The sequence below is a fragment of the Oryctolagus cuniculus genome, chromosome 20 (genome assembly GCF_051225735.1).
Source record: "Oryctolagus cuniculus isolate XC-2025 breed Fujian yellow rabbit chromosome 20, ASM5122573v1, whole genome shotgun sequence".
NCBI classification, from domain to species: domain Eukaryota; kingdom Metazoa; phylum Chordata; class Mammalia; order Lagomorpha; family Leporidae; genus Oryctolagus; species Oryctolagus cuniculus.
This window is the reverse complement of record NC_142886.1, coordinates 23529120-23550063: the sequence shown is the minus strand read 5'-3', so window position 1 is coordinate 23550063 and position 20944 is coordinate 23529120. Positions and strand designations below refer to the sequence as shown.

General features: G+C 53.5%; 1 protein-coding gene across 6 annotated transcripts in view; it reads left to right on the top strand.

The window, feature by feature from the left end:
* The first annotated feature begins 1475 nt into the window (after window positions 1–1475).
* DPF3 (double PHD fingers 3) overlaps window positions 1476–20944 on the top strand; it is a 307659-nt gene continuing 288190 nt past the window's right edge. Inside the window, exon 1 of one of the 6 annotated variants that reach the window (XM_051826041.3) lies at window positions 1476–2953. In XM_051826041.3, coding sequence (XP_051682001.1) covers window positions 2922–2953 — 32 coding nt within the window. In that variant the 5' untranslated portion in view covers window positions 1476–2921. The remainder of the gene's footprint in view (window positions 2954–20944) is intronic. The other 5 variants (XM_051826042.3, XM_089322284.1, XM_017349461.4 and 2 more) reach the window with 5 other exon arrangements.

The following is a 20944-nucleotide window of genomic DNA, read 5'->3' as shown; positions in this document are numbered from 1 at the left end:
GCAACGGAGGATGGCCCAAGTGCTTGTGCTCCTGCACCAACATGGAAGACCCAGAAGTAGCTCCTGGGTCCTGGATTCCGATTGGCCCAACTCTGGCTAATGCAGCCCTTTGGGAGTGAACCAATGGCAGGAAGACTGTCTGTCTCTACTCTATGTAACTCTTTCAAATGAATAAAAAATAAATGGTAAAAAAAAAATGTGGTGTATGTTTTACAGGTGCAACACATCTTGATCAGACTAGCCACATTTCAAGTGCTCAGTGGTCACCTGTGGCTCCTGGCTCCCGGACTGGACGGTGAACCTTCAGGTGCAAAGGGGCAGTGCTATTTTGGATCTGCCCTGCCCTGGCATGCAGTTGCCTAAGCGCTTCAGTCAAGATGAAAGGGATGGGGTAAGATGGGGTGATTTAAATATGTGTCTCTATAGAGCTTTGGGAATGTGATTTTAAAAAATGTCTTGAAATTGTGATCAGCAAGAGGATTTTTTTTGAAGTTTACGTGGTTATAATATTATGCCTCACTGAAGCTTTCTTGTTTATTCTAATCCCATCAAAGTTGTTCAGTTGCTCATTTTTTTCTTGAGATAATTCATTTAAAAAGCAATACTCTATGGACAGTCTCACTTCCTGTAGTGTCCGCTTACTCAGATTGCATGCATTCCCTCTGCCATCAGGATGAGTCAACTCTCCATAGACTCCACCTGGACGAGGCTCCATTATTACAGCTGGGGAGACTGAGGCCTTCGTGCTAAGGAAGCTCACCCATGGTAACCCAGCTGGTAAGTGGGGGACTCCACAGCCTGCACCCCTAACTGTACATAAGGCTGTTCCATTTTAAAACTGAACATTTTCCAAAACTGTTCATGAACCCTGTCTCCTTTAAACACATTCCTAAGTCCCTTTGCTTTTGAACATCTGGCCAAAAAAAAAAAAAAAGTTCTTTTGTCTATGAAATAAAATCCAAAGTTAAAGTAATAACAGCTCACTGATGTTGCAGAATTGATAAAAGGTAGCTTTGTAATAATTCTGCTTCTTCAGAACTCACGTGTGTATTGACAGAGTTAAAATGATATTCCAGTGAATTACAAAAAGTCAAGGCTATCTTTTTTTAAAATTACTATCTTTAATGTATTATTTTTCAGTCCAATCAGTACAAGATGTAACATAAATAAGTTCTGGATTCAAATCTCTGACAGCGAAGACAGATTGATCTGCCATTTTCCAGTGGGACTACACTGGCTTCTGCTCTGGGCTTTGACAGTTAACCCTATGTCCACTCTCTCATATGCAATATGAATTTGTTTTTCCCTCCCTCTCCCATTGGATCGTAAACCTTGTCGGGAGCAGGCGCCACATTCCTCACTTCCCTTACCAGACTGCATGCATTAAAATAAGGCCGTTGTCTGCTAATGGTTGCGCTTTTGATATCTCAAAGTCGTTGGGGGAAGTTCTGCCTGATAACTTGAAACTCGCGCTTCCGGTGTGAGAAAACAGTGCTGGCCTGTTCAGATGCCCGGGCTCATCTCGGCCCAAGGACGCGCTTTGGGTCCAGCCCCTCGCGCAGGGAGTGCCTGCGCTTAGCACCGAAGCTGGTTTGTGCAGACGGCCGTCTGGGCCAGGGCGCTGCTGCGCCGCCGGCCAGGCACGGGGAAGGGGTCCCCTGACCAACACCCCGACTCAGCAGCCGGCGGCTCATCCGCAGCCCTGCTGGGGTATGGAGTTGAGCTTGGCAAGTTCTGGGACGTCTTACTGATGTTCGGAGATCGTAGGTGAGCCGCCCCTCGCCCCCACCCCGCGACCTCGGCCGCTGGACCGGACTCGGCCGCGTGGGGGTGGGGGGCTGGCGGTCCGCAGAGCCCGGGGGCCGGTCCCGCGCCCCGCCTGCACTCCAGCCTCCCGCCTCCGTCGGGACCCGGCCAGGACGGGACTTCTTGCTGACTCCGAGCGGACGCCTCTGGCCACAGCGGATTACTCATTAGCAAATTCTTTTCGCCTTCTATCTAAGTAGTGAAAGGTGACGCCGGAGTCGCGAGCGCCGCTCCCGGAAAGGGACTCGGACAACACCCCGCCCGCGACGTGTGCCTCGTCCCCGGCTTCCCGAGGGGCGGAGAGCCGGGGCGTCCAGCTGGGGCCCCCAAGCCTCCGGCGGGCGCGGATACGGGTCTCGCCGCTCTGGGAGTTTCTGGGGGCGGGGGCGCGGCGCAGGGTGACCCCCGAGCCTTACGTAACGGAAAGCCCTGGCTGGAGCCCGCAGCGAGGCTGACATGGAGACACTCCAGGGACAGGGCAGCTGCTGTCCGGGAGTCGCCAGCAGCGGCGGCGGCGGTTCCAAGAGACCGGGAGAGGAAGGCGGCCGAGATAAAGAAAACACTTGGGGAACCAGAACGTGCCCAAGCCGCAGCACCCGGAGCGCTTAGCGAGCGGCTGGACGCGTGCGGTGATTTGCTGGGCGTCGGCCACGGCTGCCCTCCAACTTTGCCCCGGAACGCGGGGATGGACCCCGCGGGGGCTGAAGAACGGCGGTGTGCGCGGCCGATGAATGGGAGCCGCTGGGCTGCTGGCAATGTGTAAATATTTCCACCCTGGAGCGCAAACTCTCTGCAGTTATTTTAGGAAAGTAGGGACCCGAAGGAAACTCGCCCGCTCTCCCGGAGCGTCTCCTCTCGGCACCGTCCCGGCGGGAGCGGCTCGCGCGGTACTGCCCCTTTAAGACCTGCTAGCTCTCGGGCTCTACAAAAGGGAGTGACCTCTGGGCTTTGACAGCTCCCCTAATAACTACCACCGCGCAGGCCCCGCCCACCCGGCGGCCAGCCGCGCCGATTGGCCGGCGGGCCGGTATCCCGTGCTCTGATTGGCCTGCCGCTTCCCCTGAGCGAACCTTTAGAACTCTGAGACAGACAATATTCTGTTACATTGTAGCAAAATGGCGACTGTCATTCACAACCCCCTGAAAGCGTAAGTACGACTCAAAAATGTACATATTCCGCGTGGTTTCAATATGAAAAAAAAGGCGCCTTCCGCGCGCCCAGCGCGGCCGGTGCACGGCACGGGCAGGCGCCTCCCGCTGCGGCCGCGGCTTCTCTCTTTTCTTTCGGCTCTTACTTCTTCATCTTCTCTACCCCCCCCCCCCGCCAGCGCGCAGAAATGTCAGGAGATGCAATTAACAAGAAGAAAATTGTTACATTTGCGTTCCGCTTAATTGGAGGATCCGGAGAGAGACTGGCAGCTAGAGGCTCCGGCGGCCGGCGAGCCGGCGCTCGCGCGCGCGCGGCGGCCGGGGGGTCGCGGGCAGCCCGGGGACGGCGCGGTCCCCCGAGCGCCCAGCGCGGCCGGGCTGCGAGCGCGGCGCTGGGGGCGGCCGGGCCGGGGGCGAGCGGCGGACCGGGGCCGCCTCCATGCGCTCGGCGGAGCCCGGCGCCTCCGGAGCCCGCGGCCCCCGCCCCGCGGCTCTCGGCCAGCCGCGGCGGCTCGGGAGTTTGCAGGGTGCCCGCCGCCTTCCGATCGCCGGAGGGGAGTTTGTGCAAACCTTCCGGAGTTGAGAGAGCGCCGCGGGGGCGCAGCGGGGCCTGGGAGCCCCCGGGGCCGGGGAGGCCCCCGGCGGGGACTGCGCTCCGGGCGGCCGCCGGACCGTGTTCGGTTGCCCCTGGCTGGGGCCCGTTCCCGACTCCGGTCCATTCGGGGGGTGGGTCCGGGGGCAGGGACGCCGCGGGTCTCCTGAAAGGTGCTGTCGCCTGCTCTGGGGAGCTGCCGAAGCGGGCGGAGGGGCGGCCTGGGGCTCCCGGCTCTAGCGAGGGGCAGGTGCCTGCGGCTGCCGCGCGACACTTTGAGCGGACGCCCGGATCCGGGACGGCGGGGGCCGGGCTGGGCAAGCCCCCGCGGAGGCCAGTCCTCAGGTCCGACCGCCTGCTTTCCTCCTCCTCCTCCTATTCGTCCTGGCTTCCTTCCTTCCTTCCTTCCAGTCCGTGGAATTGTTAAGCCGCCAAGTCCGCTCGCGACCGCAGAGCCGGGGGCGGCGGCCTTGGAAACTAGTGTCGCTGGGCGAGGGGTGCCCGGGGCAGGGGCTGGGGTCGGCGCCGCGCTCCTCCGCCCGGGACCTCCCCGCGCTGCGGGGGGCCGCCGGCCAGAGGCAGGTGAGGTGCTGGTAGGTGGGGGACGCGGAGTGCGTGGTGGGGGTTGACCCTGGTTCTCTGAACTCCGCGTATGCGCGCCCACGCCCCCCCCCCCCGGCCCCCGCCTCCTCGATTGCCGCGGAAGACTGGGATCTCGGCCCAGGCAGTGGTCGTGGGGGTCCTGGCGCCATGGACAGACGGGGGCAGTCAGGCGCGCGTGCACCCGCTTCTCTCCCAGCCGTTCTAAGCCGTGGCGAGGCGCAGGGGCAGGAGAGCCCCAGGTACGAGAGCTTTCGCGTTCACCAGCGTGTAGGTAGCGGTGAAGAGGCCCCGGGGCGCCGAGGCTCCTCGGAGAGGAGCTCGGATACGCCGCACTCGAACGCTACCGCGTCTGGCCGGAGGACGATATTGTTTTACGGCGGAATCAATGGGCGTAACTTCGCCGCATCCCGGCCGCCGGGCGCCCGCGCCGCCACGCCGCCGAAGCTCTGAGTTTGCACCCGCCCCGCGGCTGAGCAGCAGTTTCCCGGTTTCCAGCCGAAACCACAGAGCCGAGCGGATGCCACCTGGGAAACTCAAGTTGGAGAAATGTATTTCACATGTGCGCCGCCTGGGCTTCCTACGGGGAAAGCCGCACGCTCGTTACCCGGGAGCCCGCTGACGCGCGGGCGGGCGCAGCCTCCCGGCGCCCGGGGCTCGCCGCGCGCTCCGGTGTGGCTTGGTTTTGTTTTTGTTTTTGGACCGTGGAAAGGGTGCACGTCTGGGGAGAGTGTCTGTAGCGGGGGGGAGTTGGGGGTGGGGGAAGGGGCGAGAAGCGGGAAGAAGGTGGTCCAGCGCCGGCTAGTAAGTGGAATTAGTTCTGAATTATACTCAGGGTGATTAGAGACGTTTGCGTCGTGCTGTACTCGTCGTCCCGTGTTTCCGCTGCCACACATCCCCACTGCCTCCTCATCTCCCCCCTCCCCTGCCCCGCCTGTGTTTCCTAGGTGGGGGCTGAGGGGTCATTTATAATTAGCCGCCCGGGTCCCAGTCCCTTTCCCTGGAGGCGAGGTGGTGTAAACAATGCGCGCGCCCAGCCGAGTCCTGCGCCCTGCGTGCTTTTGAAACTCCTTCCGCGAGAGCTCGCGCGCGTAAGTCGCGGGCAGGGGACGGGCGCCAGTCGCATCTATGTTTTGAAAACAACTTGTTTAATAGCACATTTTCTATATTTCAATTGTCGCTGAAAGTTGCTGATGGGGAAACAGCACGCACGTGAATAAATTATGCATAGGAAAAATTAGAACAAAGCGCCGAGATACACCGGGCTGAAGGGACGGACAGGCGGTGGTGCCCGGGGCGGGGGCGTGGGGCTTGGTTTGCAGAGCGATGTTTGTGCCCTCCTGTGTCCCTCCTGGACAATGAAACGGAGCTGAGCGACATTAGCATTTTCTCTGTGTGCTTTATGAATCTCCTCTCTCTCCCTCTCCTCCTCCTCCCTCCCTCTTTCCCTCCCTCTAAAAAAAAAAAAAAAAGCCACCACCAGAGACGCCCCCTGCAGAAACTGGTCGCACAAAGGGTTCCCGAAGAACTGGGGTGGAGTGGAGTGAATGTACCAGGGAGAAGCAGGCTCAGGTTTCCCGCAGCACCTACTTGGGGCTCTGTCCACTCTCAGTGTGGGCTATTTTTCATTACCCTGGCCTTTTCCACTTGGGACATTCAATAATTCAGTTCGCTGGGGTAACTGGCTGGCACAATTGCAGTCTCATTGCTTTGGGGTCTTCCTTAGGGCCCCAGCTCTCAGCAGTTTGGCTTTCTTCCTGCTGGTCTTTGATCTCCCCTCAACTCCCCCCTTTTTTCCCTCCTTGTTCTACCCTTCACTCCCTTCCTCTCTGAAGCTGACAGCCTGGCTTCTCTCTGTGTCGTCGCCTTTAACATCTTATTACTGCCCAGCAGAGTGTTAGAGGCAAAAACAGGAGCTACCAGGACTGATCAGATCACAAAGGGGACTCAGCAGGTGGCCCCACCACCAAGCCATCACATCTGGACAAATGGAATTGGAAAGCACTGATGGACATGTGTGGTGTGTAAATGCACAGTTCACATTATTCATAGCAGCAGCTACAATGAGGGAAGATGTGTGGGTGTCAGCCTCATTTTAAAAATTAAAATTTTTGTTAAAGATTTATTTGAAAGGCAGGGTTACAGAGAGAGAGAGAGAAGAAAGAGAAGTCTTCCATCTGCTGGTTCGCTCCCAAAATGGCCACCACAGCCAGAGCTGGGCTGGTCAGGGGCCAGGAGCTTCTTCCCTATCTCCCATGTGTGTGGAAGGGCCTAAGGGCTTGGGCCATCTTCCACTCCTTTCCCAGGCACATCAGCAGGGGGCTGGATGGGAAGTGGAGCAGCCTGGACTTGAACTAGCACCTGAACAGATGCCAGCACTGCAGGCAGTGGCTTTACCCATTATGCCGCACACTGGCCCCCAAAATTAAAATCTAAAAATATTTTTTTTAATTGAAAGAGAGATCTTCCATTCAGTGACCCACTCCTAAAATGCCTACAACAGCCAGGGCTCAGCCAATTTGAAGCCAGGAGTCAGGAATTCTACCTAGGGAGAGACCCAAGTACCTGAGCTGTCATCTGCCACCTGTCAGGATGCGTTTTAGCAGAAAGCTGGTTTGGAAGCGGAGGTGGGACTTGAACCAGGGGCTCTGATACGGGAAGCTGGAATCGGAACTCTCATTCTCACTGAAGAGAACGGCCCTGCAGTGAAGCAAACACGCTTAGGTAATATGAATGGGGATTTGACCAAGTTTGTGCCTGTAGTCACCTTGTTACATCCTGGTTGATTTCTGCATAAGCAGTGCATTTAGTGTCAGTTCGAATCTTAATATTCTGGTTCCGGCACACCACCTTCCCCCAGCACTTAAACAACTTACTCTTTCATTAAGTTATCGGAACCCTAGTTGGTATTCACTTAACTGGGAATGCCTGCCACCTTCTGCCAGACTTGATTATGCACATATGTATCTATTATTATAACTGCCTACTTAGAAAAGAATAACTGCTATTATTATTTAATTATTCCATATAAATCACCAGGGCTTTGCCTCCTGTAATTACTTATTTATAAAGAATGAGACCAGTAAACTATTTTGTCCTGCTTGCAACTGTGAACACACACACACACACACACACACACACACTCATGATTGTATAAAAATCTGCGTTGTAAGGAGTTGCTCTGGCTGGGAGTTGTGTGTTTATGTCCCACAGCTCTGGGGAAGTGAGTGCACTTACTAAGCCCAGGTCCTGTGTGCAGATGGGCCTGCAAACTTCACCTCTGTACGTTCTCTGATCTGAATGAAGTGCATTCTAATCCCAGGTGCTTGTGCATGTGGCTGTCAAAAGCCGGGCCCCACTCTCGCCTCGGCCCTTCGTTTTCAGAGAGGAAGGAGAGAGCCACATTCTTGGTTCTGCTCTCCTCTTGGCTGTTTTGGGATGGGGTGGGGTGGGATGTGGGCAGGTACTAAGGTGACAGGAGTGATTGGGGCTTGGTGACTTGCAGCAGCCTTCTATGGATGTGATTTTAGCTCTGTATGAAAAAGGACCCTTGGACATCTGAAACTAACAGGTGCTAAAGAACCTTCGTGTCCCTTTGCTCTGGTTACACCTGCAGGAAAGCCCTCACTTGTCTAGCCTTCATCAGCTTGCGTTACTTTTCAGTGGGGTGAATGCCTGGGCGATTCATTTGTGCCAGAATCCCAGAGGAGGCATTGTCACAGGGTCAGCCTGTGAGAATGGCCCGGGGCCTACAGACCCCCTGGGAGACATCTGAGAGTAGCAGTGGTTGGGAGCTGCTCAGACCCCTAAGGTGGGCTGGAATTTGGAGGCTGCTTGGTTGGAGACTTCTCATCCTGCTCTGTGTTTTGGAATCATGCGGGTAGCTAGAATCTGTGTGCATCTGAGAAGACTGTAATATCTAAAGCTGTTTCAGGGCTGTCTCCTCAGATCAATGCCAAAAATAAAATGCCATGGTCAGCATGCTGAAAGATTGACTGATTGATCATTTATATATTTATTTATTTGTGTGTGTGTGAGAGAGAGAGAGAGAGAAAACACTGCCATGCCCTGGGTCACTCTCCAAATGCCCGCAATGGCTGGGGCTGGTCTTCCATGTGGGTGGCAGGAACCCAATTACCTGAATCGTCACCACTGCCTTCCAGGCTCTGCCTCAGCAGGAAGCTGGGATTGGAAGTGGAGGGGGTCCTTGAACCCAGCCGTTACAAGGTGGGATGCCGGCATCTTAGCTGCTGTCAGACACCTGCCTGTAGCATGTTTCAGTTTGAACTTGGGTCAGAAAGAGGTTGGGAACTGAGGCTGAGGCTGCGGTCTTCAAAGTGCAGCCCTGGGGATCCTCGTGGCAGTGGGAGCTGAGTCCTAAAGAGGCCCCGGAAGCCAGGCCTGTTTATTATCCCAGCCTCTGCAAAGTAACTTTTGTGGTTTCTGAGTGTTTTGAAAGTCACCAGAACACAGAAATGTAGCCAAATGTGGCAAACCTCTGGCCAAAAGAATCCCGCAACCACTGAAATATTTTTTGCTGGGCCACGATTTTCCATCAGGAGTCTTATGTAAGCATGACCCTAGTTTTAAATAGTCTTTGAATATGAAGGTATTTAACAAGGAAAGATAAAGAGGGGGTGGAGGAGGAAGAGAGGTGGCTGAGTGGATAAAGCCGCCGTGTGGTCTGCAGCTCTGCCCTGATGGTTGTCTCAGGGCAAGAGAGGCCGATAGCAGGATCCACTGTGAGTTCCCAGGTTTTTCTAGTTGTTGTCAGTGACTGGGAAGAGATGAGGTGTTGTAGTGTTTTTGTGATTTGTTTTTCTTATTGGTCAGGTTACTGGTGTTTCACAGTCTGCCAAACCATATGGATGAATGGAGCTAGCATCGTAAAACTGTCACCGAGGGAAGGTTTTGAAGCTTGTGATTTGCATTGGAGTTTTAAAAGCAGTGGTTAGGAGGTGTTGGGGGTGGGGGGTGGGAAAGGAAGAGCAGACTGGAGGATTTCTAGGTGTGCATCTGTGCGCCGTGGGGGCAAGTGGCAGGACGAGAGACTGAAGCCCCGAGGCAGCCAACATTCAGGGAGCCAGAAGAGGTGAGGGGATTAAACTTGGAGTTCCTAATAACTGGGTTCAAGTAACCCACACTGAGTGGTCCCCCCAGCTTCAGGCTCTGTTCCGAGCCTGGGGAATAATGATGACCCATGTCTAACCCGCTGTTTGCACCCTGGGCCCACCCCACCCCCCAATCCAGGGACAGCAACCATGACAGGCTGCTGTGAACTGGTGAGCTCCACTGATGTTGTTACTCACCGGGAAAATCTGCTGTTCATTTTATCTGCAATCGCAAGTTCCAGCAGAAAGTTTTCCCCGGCCGTTGTCGTGGCTGTGTCACCCTCTCATGTTCGTTTCTCACCAGTGGGTTGTCCTGGTGACCTTGGTGACTTCAGAGTAACGGACGAGAAGAAGCTCCGGAGAGGACTCCAGTGCCTCGAGCTGGGTTCCCAGCCCTGCCACCAACTTGGCCATGTGATGCTGGACACGTAGCTTCTCTGGGCTGCGTGTTCCTTGTCTTAAAGATGAGTGCGATTGCTGAAATTCCTTCCGAGTAAAACCTTCCTGGCTCTTCCTTCGGTCGATGAGGAGGACAGTCAGGGGCCAGAGTTCACATTCTTTCTTGTTTTTAAAGTGTGGCTCTAAGGGAATCATGAGACTGGGAGACGCTCCCTCAGTTTCACCATCTCTGGCCCAGTCTTGCCACATGGTGCTCCCACACCTGCTTCTGTTGTGGTCAGAACTTCCTGTGCCTTCTCAGAGCCTAAGACTGAGGAGGCTGGGCTGGGCCATTTAGAATGAAGGGTTTTCCTCTGATTCTTCCTTTGGCGCCCTGTGCTTCTCATCATCACCCCAACCAGAGACAGATGAGAGAAGAAAGAGGAGCTCGTAGACCAGTTGGTCCATTGTGATATTTAGAAGTGCTCAGATAAAGTGTGTTGCTTGTGAAAAAGACTGGAATTATAGGTAGTATCTGCCCTTTCCTTGCTGTTTAAAATGTGCAGTGTTGGCAGGTAGAAGAAGGGCAACCACACATCCAGCTACTCGTCTGGGTTCCATTTATCCATAGAGTCTCTGGTCTCCTGCCCTACCATGACACCCATACCAGTTAACGTGGAAACACAGTGCTTGTTTCACTTCCACTGGGGCAGCTGCAGTGAGCTGAGGTCGGTGGACCTGTACTGATGTCTCAGTGAGCTCCCTCTGTGCCCGCGTGCTACTGCTGAGCAAAGGGAGGTGCCCGGGAGCTGGACGTGCAGGGTCTGACCCTCTCCTGGGTGTGTGTCGCAGTGTCTGCTCTGGAATTCACTGCCTCTCCCTGAATGACGTGCCTTCAGAACGTCCCAGATCCCACTGGGGTAATTATCTTCCGCCTTTCCTTTGGTTGAAAAGCCCCTTGGCAGTTTTCTGCAACACTAAAGGAGGAAGAAGGGGCTGAAAAACCGTCAGGGAGTGCACAGAAGCCAGTGTGTGAACTCTGAGGCTCGAACTGAGAAAAAGCAAAGTAGTCACCCTGTCTTCCAGGAGAGAGGAGCGTCCCCTTAAGTTGGTTTTATTGTGGGAAAATATATGTATGTGTATATATATATAGACATAAAACATCGTTTTAGCCATTTCAAGTGTGCAGTTCAGTCGCGTTAAGCACATTAATACTGTTGTACCATCATCACCACTATACATTTCCAGAACTTTCCATTATGCTGAACAGAAACTTCGGACTCATTGAACAATGCCCTCTCCATTCCCTTTTCCCACAGCCCCCAGTAAGCATCAGTTTGCTTTCTCTCTGTACACATTTGCCTGTTCTAAGCATTTCATGTAAGTGGATTCACGCAATATTTGTCCTTTTGTGTCTGACCTATTTCACTTAGCATAATGTCTTCATGGCTTGTCCACGTTGTGGCATGCGTCAGAACTCCATTCCTTTTTATAGCCGTTGTATGTAGATACACATTTTGTTTATCCGTTTATCTGCTTGTGGGCACTAGGGTTGCTTTCACCTTGTGGCTATAGTGAACAGTGCTACTATGAACAGTGGTGTAGAAGTATCTGAGTCCTTGTTTGCAATTCTTACAGGGCTGTGCCTAGATACTCTTCATTATTGGAATCTTTAACATTTAGGGGCTTAGTTTCTAGATTGTACAAGCAATCTCCACCTTATAAACCTTAAAAAATCCTGATAGTGCTACAGAATTCAGCTGTTCCCATCCCCACTATGGGCATGCCACTGTGTTCTGGGAGAAGATGCACTGGGAACCCAGAGGTTATCTTCACCTATGGCTACCACCACGCACAAGGGTTGCCTTCCCTTTGTACCTCCTTTCACTCCAGAGCAGGGGCTCCTTGTTGGGGTTCAGGGCTTGCGTTTGGGGAGGTTCCGGGTTCATAGCTGCTTGGTGAGGCTTGGAGTGAAGGTTCCCTAGGCACATGGGGGTGGGAGGGAGCACGCAGGGGACAGGACAGTGCAGAGAGAGTCAAGAGGTCACAGGGTCACAAGTTAGCGCGGCCACCAGCACAGGAGTGCCGAAGTCTCCTATGCTGACTTCATTTCCTTTGGGTATATACCGGAAATGGGATAGCTGGGTCACGTGGACTTCTGTTGAGGAACTTCTATGCTGTTCTCCATGATGGCTATGCTAATTTGAATTTCTACCAATAATATGAGTATTATTAACATATGGAACCAACCAAGTTATCCATTGATGGATAAATGGATACAGTTTATATATATATAATGTGTATGTATATAACATGGGCTATTATTCAGCCACAAAGAGAATGAAATTCTGTCATTTGCAGCAAAATGAATGGAACTGGAGGTCATTATGTTAAGTGAAATAAGCCAGACACAAAAAGACAAATGCTGTATGTTCTTGGTCATATATGGAAATATATATATAAAAAAAAAAGTAGTTCAGAACTTAGAATAGTGATCAGGAGCAGCTGGGAGGGTGGGGGAGGCAGTAGAGGGAGGTCGGATAACAGAGAGAAGTAACAAGTCCTGGTGTTCCACAGTACACACAGTACAGCGAGGTGGCTACGTGACTGCAGCTCACAACACTGCGTTATATTCTGTATAAAGAAGTGGGAGAGGAGCCTGCAGTCTCCAAACACGCTGAAATATAGGAAAATGAGAGGCTAGCGGATCCGTTGATGCTGTGTATATGTGCTGAAATTGCACTGTACCTCCATAAAATGTATAAGTATTACATATGAATTAAAAAGGTTAAATGATAAAACGACAGCATATTTTAAAAAGAGGTAGCAAATCCAGCCTGTCTTTCCGTCAATGAGAAGAGCTTGCATCTCCTGGCTCTTCCGTTCCCCGGCACCCCGCCCTGCTCACCAGCGAGGGGCCCAGATGAAATAATGGACGTGAAGACATTTCAGAAGGCAGAAAGCACAGCCGTGCGGTGTGATGGGAGAACTGGAGAGTTCCCTGGAGCAGGCTGAGGCCTTCTCAGAGAGTCAGCGATACCTAATCTGTTAAATGTTATTCGAAGATTCAAATGAAAATATGCAGTGTTTCTGGCATTACATTTCGAGTGTAATCATTGCTTCTGGGGAAATGCGAAACCCTGGATCTTTTTTTTTTTTTATTTTTTTTTTTTTTATTTTTTTGACAGGCAGAGTGGACAGTGAGAGAGAGAGACAGAGAGAAAGGTCTTCCTTTGCCGTTGGTTCACCCTCCAATGGCCGCCGCGGTCGGCGCGCTGCGGCCGGCACACCGCGCTGATCCGATGGCAGGAGCCAGGAGCCAGGTGCTTTTCCTGGTCTCCCATGGGGTGCAGGGCCCAAGCACCTGGGCCATCCTCCACTGCACTCCCTGGCCACAGCAGAGGGCTGGCCTGGAAGAGGGGCAACCGGGACAGAATCCGGCGCCCCGACCGGGACTAGAACCCGGTGTGCCGGCGCCGCTAGGCGGAGGATTAGCCTAGTGAGCCGCGGCGCCGGCCGAAACCCTGGATCTTGATGGGATTTTCCCACTGTCTGGCCTTGAAATAGGTGAGAAGATGAGCTCCGGGGGAGCCCTCACTTCATTTCCCGGCTCAGCCCTGAAATGAGTCTTCCCACAGAGGCAGCCCCCTGGCACAGAGGAGCGCTTTTCTGGGAACCTGGGCTTGGGTCCTTGTCCTTCAATGGAGACTGTGGGGAGCAACTCGAACTAGACTAAGTTACTGGAATTAAGACTTATTCTATGCATCTGCTCTCCCACAATATGGCGCTGGGAGAGGAGGAAACAGCTTCTACACAGCTGCCTCCAGTTCAACCAATAAACAGCAGGACCTGCTCCTGATTGGAGGAGAGCAGCGTACTCGGCGTTGTGGGTAGCAGAGTTGGGATTGGTGGAAGAGGACTGTAAAGGAGGAGAGAGACAACATGCACCAGGAACATCTGAAGGAACACCTGTGCAGCCCCCGAGAGAGCCGGCCGGCGGTGTGCCGCTCCCCCGCGGAAGTGGGGAAAGTGGCAGGGGGAGCCGCCCTTCCACGGAGGTGGAAGGGACAGTAGCCAACCCGGGAAGAACCAGCAGCAAACCCGGGGAGGGCCGAGCAGACGAAAGAACAACGCAGGGTTTAGTGTCGCTCCTCCATGAAGAGGGGGAGCGACAGGAGACCACTGGGAGGGAGGAGGTGACGGAGGGTGGGGCTGGAGCTTGGATCAGCAGGTGAACAGGGAGGCCAGTGGCCAGTGTGGAGTTGTATGGGAAAGAACTCCCAGGCTGTGGGGACACTGTGGTGGGAATCAGAGCTTAGCATTTTGGAGTTGGATTTTGGTTGCGAGTCTTGGAAATGCTTCAGATTCACTTTGTAAAAATGAGATTTATTTATTGGAAAGAGTTACAGCAAGAGAGAGAGAGTGAGTGCCTCCATCCAGTGGTTCACTCCCCAGATGGCTACAATGGCCAGGGCTGAGCTAGGCTAAAGCCAGGAGCCAGGAGCTTCATTTAGCTCTTCCACGTGGGTGGCAGGGGCCCAAGCACTAAGGCCATCCTCCCCTGCTTTCTGCTTTCCCAGGTGCATTAGGGAGCTGGATCAGAAGTGGAGCAGCCAGGATTCTTAACTGGTGCCCATATGGGATGCTGGCATTGCAGGCAACGGCTTCAACCCGCTGCCCCACAGCATGGGCCCTCTCAAGTTCATTCTTGCTGCAAAGCTACAATGTGCTTTTACTTTATAAAAATCAGCAAAAATTTAAGCAAAAATCTCATCCTTTCTTCGGTAGAGCTGACCCAGCCACGATACAGATTATCATCTGTTGCCTGTGGCGCTTGGTGAGAGCTGTCACCCTCCTGGAGCTTCCTTCTCCCGCCCTGGGCAATAGCCATGGCCAACCTGACCCACAGAACCAAGCAGCTTAGCAGCCTTTCGCGCTGTGCCTAGGAGCTCCCGCTCCAAGGAGGGCCTCTGGCTTGTCTGTTCCTCCTTCTAGACTCTTGCTCCCTGGCAGGGCAAAGGAAGTGTGCTTGTCAACTGGAGAGCTGACTGCTCCCCTAGGCCTCTCCAGGGCCGCCACTGTCAGCTGGGGTGGGGTGGGGGGCAGGGAGAGGGGAGGTGCCCTGGTGCCGGAGACGGGGGAGGGCAGGGTGGATGGGGCAGTGGGAGTGCAGAGAATATATTCTCTCCTGCTAATTATTTTCCCTGAGGACTTAGCCAATGCAGAACCATCTATTATCGTGGGAGCGCTCTATGGTAGTTCTGCCTGTGATGAATGCTAAGTGGAAACAAGCAAGAAAAATTAACAGGCGGCTGCTTCTGTCCACCTAATTAAAATGCATATCCAAATGCATAATTCCTTATGTTTCCCCATGCACACACTCCCCTTCCAATCCCAATTCTATGGAGGAGAAAAAACACTTTCCCCCAATCATTTCTCTTGATTATATTTTCATCAAGGAGGAACTAGAGGCTTTCCCCTGGAGAAGGGCCTGGGTTTCTGCCCCTTCTAAAATCGCAGCCTTTTTGACTTGGACGGGGCCTGAAAATTCCAATTCTGAGCTGGTTTTTTGTTTGTTTTAAAATAAAAAACAAACTTTATCTGCAAGGAAGGAAAAAAGGAGGAAAGAAGGAAATAAAAGAAAAACAGAAAAAGAGTTCCCGCCATTTCGCTGACCTTTGAGTTTCGCGCGAAAAGTCTGGCTTGGATCAGCCGTGGGAATTTTGGGGGCTGGGGGTGTTGTCTCTTTCCTGTCTCCTCTTCTTCTCTGTTCCTTTTCCTGACTGCACCCCCCCCCCCCCCCGCCCCGGTCTCCCAGACAAACACAAGCCAAGCGGTTGCAGAAGGCAAACACACACTTACCTTTGCAGGTCAGGTAGAGAGAAAAATCCAGAAGCCCTGTCTTTGGGGTCAGTACCGGGATGTGGACATCAGCACCCCGAGTGTGTTGTGAACCAGACCCCTTGGCCTGTGTCTCCCAGGCTGTCTTTTCCCGAGCTGATCATTCTTCTCTTCTCGCCAAAGAACAACTTTATTCAGTGGTCATAAAATGTTTACTACAACAACGAAACTTACGTCACCGTGTCCAGTTTGCCGTCACAGCCGGCTCTGTGGCAGAACCCCGCGCCCCTGTCAGCCGCCCCAGCCTGAAGCCCCTGGCCTGCCCTCCAACACAGCTGTTGATTGATCAGGCCCAGCCGGCTCAGCAGTGCGTGGAGATTGCTTTTAATTAACTCCCTTCATTTTTCCCAATCTTCAGGGAGCAGCAGGCCTTTAATGATTTTAATATTTTATCTGGATTTATATCCGCCTTATTTGTTGTTGTTTGACTTCCGCGTTTGTTCTTCCCGAATTGCTTCCAGACTGATAGGAGTACGTGCCCTTTCCCCTGACCCCCCCGAGACCTCTCAAAGGGCTGATGGCTTCTAAAGAAGACAGTCTTCCCATGCTTCTCACCGTCGGCGGCACAGACAGAGGGAGGCGCCCGCTGTCGGCCCGTGAGGTGGTTTGGATTGGAAATGCATCTTCAGAGACCCAGTCTCACCTGCTCTCAGTTGAAGGCGTGTCTGAGCTTTTCATTAAGAAAGTATTTCGGAAGGCAAGCGTTTACCTAGCGGTTAAGACACCATTTAAGATGCCTGCATCCCACCCGGAGGAGCTGGCTCTGCTACCCAGTTCCAACTCCTCACCCAGCTTCCTGCTAGTGTTGGGAAGCAGTTAGCTTCCTTCCCCAGGCCTGGAGATCGGATTCTGCGGGGGCCTGGTTTTCAGAACCAGCTTGTCCACAGAATGCCCTTCTTGGCATCTCGGTTTGGGGAAGCAATGGTGATGGCTGAAGTGATTGGGTCCCTACCACTCACAGGGAGACTTGGATTGAATTCTCAGCATCTGGCTTCGGCCCTGGCACAGCCCCGGCTGTTGCAGACATTTGGGGAACACAGCAGTGGTTGAGGGCTCTGTCTGAAGTCCAGTTTCTTTATTCTTTGCACTTGCAGCCGATGTGAGGGAGTGAGCTGCCCCGGAGAGCTGGTTAAAAACTGCTTTGGCAGGGGGTGGGGGTGGGGGTGGGGGTGGCACTGTGGCATAGTGGGTTAAAGCCTTGGCCTGAAGCGCTGGCATTCCATATGGGCTCCAGTTCTGATCCCGGCTGCTCCTCTTCCGATCCAGCTCTCTGCTGTGGCCTGGGAGGGCAGTAGAAGATGGCCCAAGTCCTTGGGCCCCTGCACCCATGTGGGAGACCCAGAGGAAGCTCCTGGCTCCTGGCTTCGGATCGGCGCAGCTCCGGCCGTTGCCGCCATCTGGGGAGTGAACCAGCGGGTGGAAGACCTCTCTCTCTGTCTCTACCTCTCTCTGTAACTGTGTCTTTCAAATAAATAAATCTTAAAAAAAAAAAAAGTGCTTCTGGGGCTGCACTCTTATGTTGTCGTTGGAGGCCTGTCATCCTGGCCACCCGACCTTACAGAGGTCAGTGGGGTTCTGGGAGCTGCTGCAGGGTGATGGCTCCGCGGCAGGCCTGGGTGTAGCTTCTGCTGTCTTCATGCCACTCGCTGTCTCCTCAGGCATGGCTGGATCTGCTCAGCAGTGCTTGGAAGAGCAACCGTAGGCGCGATCTGAACGAGAATGTGAAGAGGCGCCTGTCGCCTTCTGCATCGAAGCTGTCTCCTCCTTCACTCCTCACTTCCCCTTCTCGCGCCTGCTCCCCGTGCTGGGAAATCACACGCCCAGCCGCACACCTTCCCGGCTCCCCTCCCAGCTTCGTTTTGCTGTGCAGGCCGCTCCTTCCCCAGGCAGCCCCAGAGAGGCCTGGCAGACAGAATTCTGCGGGGGCCTGGTTTTCAGAACCAACTTGTCCACAGAATGCCCTCCTTGGCATCTCGGTTTGGGGATGTATCTTCAGGGTTACTCGTTGCTAGGCAACTGCCAACTAAAGTTTGAGGCTGATGTGGGCACTGCAGTGAATTGCCCTGGGTGACTCGCATCCACAGTTAGGGACTTGGATTTGCAACAGTGGCTCGCAAACAGGAGGCTGGGAAGACACTTTTCCATGTGCCTTTCTGGAAAGAGGCATTGGCTTTCTTCCTTCCTCCCTTTAATTAATTATGGAGAGAGAGAGAGAGAGAGAGAGAGAGAGAGAGAGAGAGAGAGAGGAGAGAGAGAGGGAAAGAAGAAGAAAGAGATCTTTCATTTTCTGGTTGACTCCAAATGGCTGCAGGTGCCAGGGTTAGGGCAGGCTGAAACCAGGAGCCTGGAGCTCCATCTGGGGCTCCCACATGGGAGGAAGGTGTCCAAGCACTTGGGCCATCATTAGCAGGCTCATTAGCAGGAAGCTAGATTGGAACTGGCACTCTGATATGGGATGCTGGTATTGCAAGTGGTGGCCTAACCTACTGCACCATGCCTCTGGCCCAAGGTTTTCAAAGTGTGCCCCAGGGCCTGGCATACAGGGTCATTACTCACAGATGGCCTGTTTTGGTGGGGAGAGTGGTGATTTTTTCCCACCTCCTATAGCCTCCTCTCATCCTGTTAGTTCTGACAAACCTGTGACGTGAGGTGCTCTGTGATACATAGGAGACAGTGAAGGAGACATAGGCTAGCATTTGGCTCCTTGGTCCTCTTGGGTGTTTCTAATTTGCCTTGGTCCTTTCAAGAGCCCTATACCAAGGGTCATCCCCATAGAAAGAGGTGTGAGCGTGAACATTTGCATGTGGTTTTATGGGGTTCGCAGCCCGCACGGAGCCACCCATGGGTGCCTGGTGGTCCGCAGGCTCCAGGGAAACTCAGTGTGGGAGGTGCTGGTGTACTTGATAGCCTGCCCAGAGGGACAGCCCCTCCTCATCTCCCCTGTGTTGCACCAAACTTCTTGTGGCTCCTCTAAGTGGTAGTGGGATTGCCCTCCAGCCCCAGGCTGGCTCAGATACACTGTGTGTGTCTGCCTGCCTGGCCCCTGGTCCTGGCGCAGCCCTTGCTGACCCTGAGAGTTGACCACATTTGCCCTTAACCACACAGTCTTTTTTTTTTTTTTTTTTTTTTTTTTGACAGAATGGACAGTGAGAGAGAGAGACAGAGAGAAAGGTCTTCCTTTTCCGTTGGTTCACCACCACCCCCCGCAATGGCTGCTGCGGCCGGCGCATCGCGCTGATCCGATGGCAGGAGCCAGGTGCTTCTCCTGGTCTCCCATGGGGTGTAGGGCCCAAGCACTTGGGCCATCCTCCACTGCACTCCTGGGCCACAGCAGAGAGCTAGACTGGAAGAGGAGCAACTGGGATAGAATCCGGCGCCCCGACCTGGACTAGAATCCGGGGTGCTGGCGCCACAGGCAGAGGATTAGCCTAGTGAGCCGTGGCGCTGACCCACACAGTCTTGCATGTACTCTTCTCTCAGCCCCTGCAGTCCTTAACTGCAGTTAGTTATAATGGAAAGCCCTGGAAGCAGATCTCTAGGATCTATCACTTTGCTTCAGGAAATATCTGGACAGAATCCGGCGCCCCAGCCGGGACTAGAACCTGGAGTGCAGGCGCCGCAGGCAGAGGATTAGTCTAGTGAGCCGCGGCGCCGGCCCCCTGCCTGTTCTAATGAGCTTTGGAGGAAACTAGCCCCATCACTGTTGCAGACACATGTTCTTTGGAGTCTGCCTTCTGTATATGTCCACAGTATCGATGCCTGGATACATAGTTCGCCTCTGACTCAGCCTCCCAGTTGTACACAGTGCTGTTTCACTTGACTCCGAAACAAGGAAAATGGCCTGAGGGTCACTGAGAACCTTCATCTGTCATTTCGGGAAAGATGTGGATCAAGCATTGTTAATGTCTTTTTTTTTTCTTTCTAAAGATTTATTTATATATTTGATTTTTTAAAAAGTATTTATTTACTTGGAAGGCAGATTTACAGAAAGAGAGGGAGAGACAGATTTCCATCCACTGGTTCACTCCCCAAATGGCCAAGGGCCTGAAGCTTCATCCTGGTCTCACACATGGGTTGCAGGAGCCCAGGTAGTTGGGCCATCTTCCACTGCTTTCCCAGATGCATTAGCAGGGAGCTAGATCGGAAGTGGAGTAGCCGGGACTGGAACTGGTGCCCATCTGGGCTGTGGTGCTGCAGGTGGCAGCTTAACCTGCTATGCCCCAACACTGGCCCTCACACCATTGTAATTTACGTGAGTCCTCTTCCTGTGCTGATGGCTGTTTGGAAGAAGGTACCCCCTTGGCGAAGCCTGTATCAGGGGAAGATGAAGACTTGAGTCTTTATGCTCCCAGAGTCAAATTTGAGTTCAGATCCCGGACCGCTGGACACCTTTCAATGCTGAAAGCCCAGGAAAATGCTGATGTGGCACAAAATATAGGCCACAGGATCAAAACCGTATAAGAATGTCAACTCGGAAAGGTCATGTATTTGCACCTCCTCTCCCTGGGCCCCCACGTGCAGAGGGCGCACACGGGGCTGCCTGGGTCCTGGTGCTCATTACCTTCCTGGGCAGCCATCCCAGTATCACAGATACACAGACATTTTCTGTCCTCATTTTATCTAATTACACACATCTCTGGGGGCTGGGGAGCAGCTTAGGACCATTCGATTTTAGGTCAGCTGTGGGGGGAAGAACACTGTGGAGTGCTGTGGCATGTGCAAAGTTCCCGTGGTGCCCTGGTCCAGAGTCCTCCAGGGGGCATTATGAGGGGACTTTGAAGAGTTCATAGAAAAATGGGGTGAAAAAATAAAAAATCAAAGATCGCAAATCATGCATCTGAGGGTCTGCTTGTTGGATAGTGTTGCAGGGGGTACAGGGGATGGAGCCTATCTGGGTATGAATCTGAATCTTGGGACCCTTCTGAGACCTAGCCAACTCTTGCTATTCGCAGAGCAGTAGGACTCTTGTTCCATTATTTTATGATCTGTCCAACAAGGAGGCCCCAACACTATTGGTCCCTGTCTGGCTGTCATTTGTTCTCACCCTTTACCTGCTTTGAACGTGTTGGATGTCCTGGGTGCCACAGGCAGGAGGTGCTCCACTCGATGGAAATTTATCTTCTATCCGCTGGTTCACTCCCCAAATGGCCACAGTGGCTGGAGCTAGGCTAATCCAAAACCAGGAGCCAGGAGCTTCTTCTGGGTCTCCCATGTGGGTGCAGAGGCCCAAGGATTTGAGCCATTTTCTGCTTTCCCAAGGCATTAGCAGGGAGCTGGATCAGAAGTAGAGCAGCTGGGACTTGAACTTTCACTTATATGGGATGCTAGTGTGGCAGGCAGAGGCTTAACCTATTAGGCCACAGCGCTGGCCGGCGGGACGGTCTTTATTAGTGCCCCGGGTTGTCCTG